General features: G+C 45.6%; 1 protein-coding gene across 1 annotated transcript in view; it reads right to left on the reverse strand.

Moving 5' to 3' along the window:
* Nucleotides 1-700: 700 nt before the first annotated feature.
* The window catches only part of LOC101857321, a 17,523-nt gene continuing 10,133 nt past the window's right edge, over nucleotides 701-8,090 (reverse strand). Inside the window, exons 5-7 of the mRNA XM_005094849.3 lie at nucleotides 7,873-8,033; nucleotides 6,427-6,533; nucleotides 701-3,895 (exon numbers count right to left, since the gene is read on the reverse strand). Of these exons, the coding sequence (XP_005094906.2) occupies nucleotides 1,023-3,895; nucleotides 6,427-6,533; nucleotides 7,873-8,033 (3,141 nt within the window). The 3' untranslated portion in view covers nucleotides 701-1,022. The remainder of the gene's footprint in view (nucleotides 3,896-6,426; nucleotides 6,534-7,872; nucleotides 8,034-8,090) is intronic.

Genomic DNA, 8,090 nt, shown 5'->3' on the forward strand with positions numbered 1-8,090 from the left:
AGTGAGGTCAAAGTTTAAGGTTGAGTTAATCTTACTGCACTTGTGACACACATAGGTCATATTAGTGCCAAAGATTAGAAGGAGTAATATGAGAGTACCTTGTAACATACAAAGAAAATAAGGGGGAGACAGAGAGACAAAAACGACAGATGTTTGATAGGGAAGAAAGAGGAAATCACACCAGTGCACCCGCCAACCACTCATCGAGTGAGAACGAGAATGGAATGTCACTGAACGACTGCATGGAAACAAGACCAAACTCGACTCCTGATGACTACAGGCTGGTGTTCTGCACATGTATATATGAGAGAGAGAGAGAGGGAGAGGGAGAGGGAGAGGGAGAGGGAGAGAGAGAGAGAGAGAGAGAGAGAGAGAGAGAGAGAGAGAGAGAGAGAGACAGACAGACAGACAGAGAGAGACAGACAGAGAGAGGGAGAGGGAGAGGGAGAGAGAGAAAGAGAGAGAAAGATGAGAGGGGTGGGTGGGGAGACACAGAGAGAGAGAGAGAGAGAGAGAGAGGAGAGAGAGAAAGAGAGAGAGAGACAGAGAGAGAGGAGAGGGGTGAGCGGGGAGACAGAGAGTGAGGGGGCAGAGAGCAAAGTGACATGTGGCCCAAGTTCAGTGAATGTGAAGTTTACTAAACTGTTTGCGACAAAACTTATCAATTGACTTCAACCATTTCAATATTCATAAAAAAAAAAAAAAAATAACACAATATCCATTACAAGACAAATACTGAATATCAAGTAGGCGTTCATGTGTGGCTCATTGAAACTATATATGCATGCTTTGCTCACACAGAACCCCACCGGTTTCAATGTTGAAAGACATAGATTATGTATTGGAATTGCATACTAACTCCTTGTAGAAGCATTTAACCAAACAGTATGTTGAGACTACAAAACATCTGGCAAAACTGAGTCAGGCTGGACTAGTAAGTGAATTGGACGGCTACAAACACACATCAACTGTATGCAGTGTCTCACAATAACCCCATCAGGTGAGCCTGATCGACTCTCCCATCACGTGCTCGTAACCTGGTTCCACTGCGGGCAGTCGTACATCATATGCCCCTCCCCGCCACATTTGGAGCAGAACCGCTTGCCAGGAGCCCATGGTTCCCTGGCGCGTTGCTCTCGTTCTTGTTCTTGCTGTCGCAGTTTGGCAAACAGTGATGTGCGTGGCGGTCCGTCACAGGTGCCCCCAAGTCGCGGCAAATGCAATACCTGTCCACTATCCTTTTTCTGTTCTGCCTCCTCCAGTTGGATGTACATCTGCAACATTTCCTCGCTGAACTCATCCTCATCACCCTCACAGTCATCATCATCGTCGAAGCCGTAGGGATCTCCTCCCTCACGCACAGGTCTGCCCACAGGTTCCGAATGCTCCACCTCATCCTTTACCACCCTGACTTCAAAGTCAGAGAGAGGACGAAACTTCGTCTTCTTTTTCTTGCTGCGTGTGGAGGTCAAGTTCTTCCGGTCACCATTGGCAGGATTGGAGATAGGAGCTGTTGCAGTTTTGGTACTGGAGAAAAAATCTTGTGGCCACATGGGCTGATGCCACACCTCAGTGGGCGATTGCAGTTTAGCGGCACAATTGTTGCCTTCTGAATGAGGGTTGTTCTCGAGGTCCGAATGTGGGTTATTGCCACGGTCCAAAAGTGGGCTACTGACACGGTCTAAAAGTGGGCTGTTTTTGTGGTCTGAATGTGGGTTTTTGCCCCGGTCCAAAAGTGAGCTGCTTTTGTGGTCTGAATGTGGGCTATTGCCACGGTCCAAAAGTGGGCTGTTTTTGTGGTCTGAATGTGGGCTTTTGCCTCGGTCCAAAAGTGAGCTGCTTTTGTGGTCTGAATGAGGGCTATTGCCCAAGTGAAAATCGAAGCTGTCGTCACTCTGCGACTGCACAGTGGCGTAGCTTCTATTGGCATGAAGACTGCTGCTGTAGGGGGCTGGGTCAACAGAAGAGCCCACGGTAGGAAGAACAGAGGGAGCCGAGACTTTTTGCTGACCCAGTTTGCTTTCGGGCAACAGATCACTTAACTTCTTCCAGTTCATCCAGTCGGAGCCCAGCACAGTGGACAGAGCCACGGGAGCTTCGCCAGAACAGCCGTAACGGGCTGTGGGCTTTGATGCCTTGCTCACCCATCCGGGCGGCTCCCTGATGGGCAGTTCGTGTGCATTGGGCAAACCCTTCAGAAAAGTCATACAACGATCTCTGAACTCGTTGAGCACTCGTGCCTGACCCATCCCATCCCCACTGAAGGGGTTCAGAGCCCTCAGTTCATCTGGTGTATAAGCCAAATGCATCTTTTTACACAATTCTCTCCCCCTGAGACTTTCCTGTACACCCTCTTTACTGTTTTGTCCAGCCTGGTCTTTACACACTGTTTGGCTGTTTCTTACAGCAAGCTCCTTCCTCGCCGGACCATTGTCTGGCCCTAGCTGATTAAAATCTCCCTTAGTTTCACAGTCATTTTTCCTAGATCCACTGTCAAAAGTTCTCACCTGACCATCACCTGATTTCACCTGATCACGGTTCAATTCCAGCTGATCATCATCTGACACGGGCCAGCTATCTCCTGAATATGACAGACCATACTGTGACCTTGACACCTGACCAGTTTCTCCAATAGTCAAGGTACCTGGAAGCATTCCCCTAGAGCACTCATCTACCTCACCACCAGAGGAAGGCAGTGTTGGATGTTGGACAACCCGTTCGGAGAGGCCACGGATGGGAGCGGCTGTACAGTCCGAGCCCATGACCTCATCCAGAGGCCCAACATGACCAGCTGCTTCGAGAGTATGTTCTGGGTCACTTGTGCTGTCAAACTTGTCGTGTTTAAGGTCACTATTTCCACTGACAGAGTACGTAAAGTCACCATCAGGACGAATTAAGACATGATAGTCCTTGCTTTGATCCAACAAATGTTCCTGGTCCTCGGAGGAGTCACGTTCGTTGCCCTTCCCATCAAAGGAATTTTTGCGGTTGTGGTGGTAGAGCAGAGCTGAGTCAAGTCTGCCTTCACTTCCATCACCACATTGTCCAACACCACTTTGCAGTTCCAGACATCTATAACCATCCTCAGTCCTTGCAAGGGAACACCCTCCATTTGTTTGACCAGTGGTCATTTCCTCAGATTCTGCTGTATTACTGAAGTCCAGCTCTTGAGGAGGACTAAAAGACTTGGAGCCAGTTTCAGCCTCTCTTTGTCTGAAGTGAACGACCTTGCTCCTGCTGTGAGCTGCACGGCCGCTGTCTCCGCTAACTGCGCGGTCACTATCCCTGTCAGCAGCGTGACCATTGTTGTCAAAGTCAGCTGCATGTCCACTGCTTGTGTTAGCTGCGTGGCTATTGTGAGTGCCGGCGCCTTTCAAGAAGAGGTGGCTGTCTGTCATGCACTTTTGGAGCAGCCGGGGTGGAAGCTGGAGCAAGGACTTGGGGAACTTCCTCCTTCTGTCTATGGCATGGTGGGAACTGTGGTGAATTTTGCCCACACTACTACTCTCTTTGAGAGGCGGAAGATTATTCGATTTAGAAGATTCCAAGCAATTCTCCAGCTCAGCACCATCCACATCTCGCAGTGCAGTGCATGTGTGCGAACCGCCATGCCCAACAATGCTCTTAACGTTGTCTAAGGGAAGCACAGGCACTTCACCGCTGTACTCTGCGCCGTCTGGGGGAGACAGAAGCTGTGCGGAATCACCCTCCTCGATTTCTGATGGAAACACATGGGGAACAAAAGGATCCGCCCTGGGGTTCAGACTCCCTCGGGGTGGCCGGTAAAAGCCTACTGAACCCCTCGTGGCCATCTCATTTGTTTGCTCAGCTACCCGCGCAGCAGCCCGACTATCTGCACGATGGCCGTCTCTGTCCCTCTCATTCACCGCTTGCCCTGAAACATCACAGGAAACTCATTGTAAACTAGGCTGGTCAGGAAGTACCTTCAGAGCTATTAAATATGCAGAGAAACATGAGCATCACTTTGACTTTGTAAAGGTGTAAATTCCAACAAGACCCAAATTACGTCACCTTCAGGCACACCCCACACACTTGCATCAGTGGTGTAGTGGTTAGGCGCAGAAGACGTGAGTTTTTAATTCCTGCTTGGGGAGAATTTTTATAGATCACCTTAACCTGTTTGCTGAGACGTTGTATCCTTCTCAGCCTGGATTGGCCCTAACAGGCAGGATCAAGGTAGCCCGCCTCCTAAATTATCTAAATTGTGTAGATAGGTGCGTAAAACACCAACAATTGTGAGGTGTGCTGACAAAATGAGTTACTTCTTGCAATGTACAAGCAGAGATATTGATAAAAAATCAGCACTAGGGTCAAATTTATAGATTTTCTACTGATGCCATTTAAAAAAAGTATAATATGCCTTTCATTATTTCATACTTATAAATTGTAAAACCTTCACCTACAAGCTTGGTGTATCTATTTCCATAGGGCTCGAATCCGAGAAGTAACTAATTTTGTCAGCACGTTTCACAATGATATTTTCTTACCCCTCACCCAGCAGTTTTCAGGGGACTATCTTCAGCAAGACTGGACCTTTGAGCATGAAGGTGAGCTGAACAGAAGGCATAGAAAGTATTAAATGATCGCTCCTTATGCCCACAGGGGACAAGTGTCATTGAACGGTATAACCAGAGACGATTTGCACCTCGAGGCCAGCCTAGAACACCGCTGTGTAATTTGACTTAACTGTCAAAGTGTTATGCCCCCATAGACAGGGTCTAGGCCATCTAAGAGACAAGCTGCTTCGATCCAGCTTGTCACAACCAACCCCGACAGACGGAGATACTGAATAACAAAACTCTCCACTCGAGAAACAAACTCACATTTCCCGCTTGCTCTTCCCGCGAAGAGCCTTACCATTGTGCCACGAACACCAGTACTCTGACTGAGCATCCCTACTTACTAGAGACCACAAGATGCATGAGAGGAAGACTAAAATCGGGGAGAATGCCAAGTAGGAGTCCAAATATATAGCTGAAAGGTTGATGAGGAAATACATGTAAATGTGTTGCATCGTGGTGAAAGCAGGCCCTCGCCAAAATAATGAAATCGAAGAAACTGGCATTTTCCCACCCGTTGGGCAAAACTTATGGAATTTTTGCTTTTTGACTCAATGCCATTAAAATCCATTTAAAAACACATTTCTGTGCGGACTTTATCGAAAAACATTGATTTATGGCACAAGAAAAAAATGTAAATTTGCAATTTCCAAGGACTCACAAGCTTTGCAAGTCACCAAAATTTGGCTGCCAGTTTTTCCCTAATTTTACCTCTGAAACTAGGCGACCCCCACCTTCTTCAATTGCAAATACCTCGACTTCTATTCAATATATATATGGGTATTTTTTTTCACCGAAAGCTAGACAGATGAATAAGCTTTAAGATGATACCAATTATTCCACATCCCAAATTTGCAAAACAAATAGGTCATAAAGGTGCTGAAGATTAGAGGTGTTACTTAACCCTATCCGTACATCATGTTTTATCATCCTATCCATACGACTTGGGGAACTCTGTGCCACCACTTTCCAAAGAGGAAATTTACTCGTTAATCCGATCCCTATGCTTTGAGCAGCAGTCTTTCAAAATGATTTTTTGAGAAATATTGAAAGTTTCAAAGAGATCTTCGTACTAGAAGTATTCTAAAATGTAAAAAAAATACAACCCCGGGGGTACAAACGACCCCAGGCGTAATGATAGGGTTAAGAGTAACATACAAAAAAAAAGAAGGAGAGATAGGAATGATAAATGTGCGATAGGAATGATAAATGTGCGATAGGAATGATAAATGTGCGATAGGAATGATAAATGTGCGATAGGAATGAAGGAGTAAACCACGCCAGAGCACCAACCAACAACCCACTTAAGTCTGGTGATAAAGGAGCTAATTTGGCCACTGGTGCCAGAGTAATTGCCTGAAAAAAAACTAAAATAACCATCGCTAAACATCATTGCCAACGGGCATAACAGAGGCAACCACCAACCGTGACAGACGCTGACCATTTTCAAGGTCATGCAGAGCCGAGAACAGTATGACAACAACCACAAATAACAGCGGGAGAGTTTCTACAGGTGGCACCCTCAACCCCCCCCCCTTCCATCCCCCGAGGCAGAGAGGTAAAAGTGAAGTAAACGTATGGGTTCTTTAACACCCCTTTCAACACTATAAGTTTTATTTAAGAGGTGGGACCTCCGAATGTATTGTCCATCTCCGACAGGAGCAATCTGAATGCGTTGAGAGCCTTGAAAACGCCGCAAAATGACCCCTGAGTTCACGAATGCCCGCTCTTAAGATTAAAACCAGGGCCATCCACTCCTCAGTCCAGCATGATACCAACTGAGCTAACTCTAACGGAGCCCCCAAAGCAGAGAGGATTAGACAAGTTGCCGAGGAAAGCACCATACCATCTGTCTGGGTGGCCACGTCAGTGCCAGAGGTCCGGTGAGACATAAGGGGAACCCCTTGGTTGTGCACTTGCAAAAGCAGCTCCAGCAAGTGTGTGCGCAGAGTTCTGAGAACAGACAAAAGAAGATTGGTGATATGCTTTTGGGGGGTTTTTATATTCTTTCTTTCTATTCCACAAAAAAAAAGTTGCACAATGGCATTGCAATATAACTTATTTTGAGCTGGAATAAAGCAAGTTCTAGTAGAGTCTTACAGCACTTGCAACACAATAAGATCATATAAGTGCCAAAGATTAGAGGCGTTACAAGAGAGTAACAAATACAAAAAAGAAGGTAGAGAGATAAGGTCGATAGATGCTTGATAGGAAAGAAGGAGCAAACCACACCAGTGCACCCGCCAACAACCGACGAAGAAAGCAAGACAGACAGACTAACAGAAACAAAAGGTAGTAAACAAGTAGACCTGGCCCTGATAATATTCAATTGAGTTGCAAGTGCAGTAAAATTCTTACTAAAACTAATCTGAACTAAGTCAAAGAAGTAGAACCTGCCGGTGTTGTTCTCCAAGCAGCTGCCAGCTGAGCACAGGCACACGGATGGACAGATAAGGGGAAGACCAATCACATCTAGCACAGGTGTGTGGATAGACAGAAGAAGTGCAAAGGGGTAAGGATAAATAGACAAGACAGACAGACAGACAGACAGACAGACAGACAGACAGACAGACAGACAGACAGACAGACAGATATATAAAGTGAGGATTAGGTATAAGGATAGATCGATGACATACTTGTAAATCTCATAGAGCATACAATAGAGTGTGGATATGAGCTATATAAAAGCAATTATTATTATTATTTCTATTTGACTTTGTGACTCTCTGTCTATCATACTTCTTCCCTAGTGTTATACTACCATTACTGAGTCCATATGCTTCTCAAACAAACAAACAACACACAAAAGTTTTAGTCAGTTTTATGGCACTTGCTACGCAATAAGGTCATAAAAGTGCCGAATATTAGAGGTGTTACAAGAGAGTAACAAACATAAAAAAGGAGGAGAGATAAAGACGATAGTTGTTTAATAGGAAAAAAGGAGGAGAGATAAAGACGATAGTTGTTTAATAGGAAAAAAGGAGGAGAGATAAAGACGATAGTTGTTTAATAGGAAAAAAGGAGGAGAGATAAAGACGATAGTTGTTTAATAGGAAAAAAGGAGGAGAGATAAAGACGATAGTTGTTTAATAGGAAAAAAGGAGGAGAGATAAAGACGATCGTTGTTTAATAGGAAAAAAGGAGGAGAGATAAAGACGATCGTTGTTTAATAGGAAAAAAGGAGGAGAGATAAAGACGATCGTTGTTTAATAGGAAAAAAGAAGCAAACCAAACCAGAGAACCCGCCAACCACCCACCAACGCACAAAAAAAAACAACAACAAAAAAAGTACCTGGAAGTGAGGTTGTGCAGCAATTTCTGCCGCACTTCCTCCAGCAGGGCTGAGTAGCGCTGAGGGAAGCTGAGGTGGAGCTTGGGGTGGCTCGTCTCCACAAACCTAGCCACACACTGCACGTACATGAGTTCTAGCTCCTCCACTTGATGCTGCACTCTCTGTGTAGGGGAACACACCAGGAATTGGGGGATGGGCTTGGTAGTGGGGTTTTTTTT

Source organism: Aplysia californica, unplaced genomic scaffold (genome assembly GCF_000002075.1).
Source record: "Aplysia californica isolate F4 #8 unplaced genomic scaffold, AplCal3.0 scaffold00090, whole genome shotgun sequence".
In the NCBI taxonomy this organism is placed as follows: domain Eukaryota; kingdom Metazoa; phylum Mollusca; class Gastropoda; order Aplysiida; family Aplysiidae; genus Aplysia; species Aplysia californica.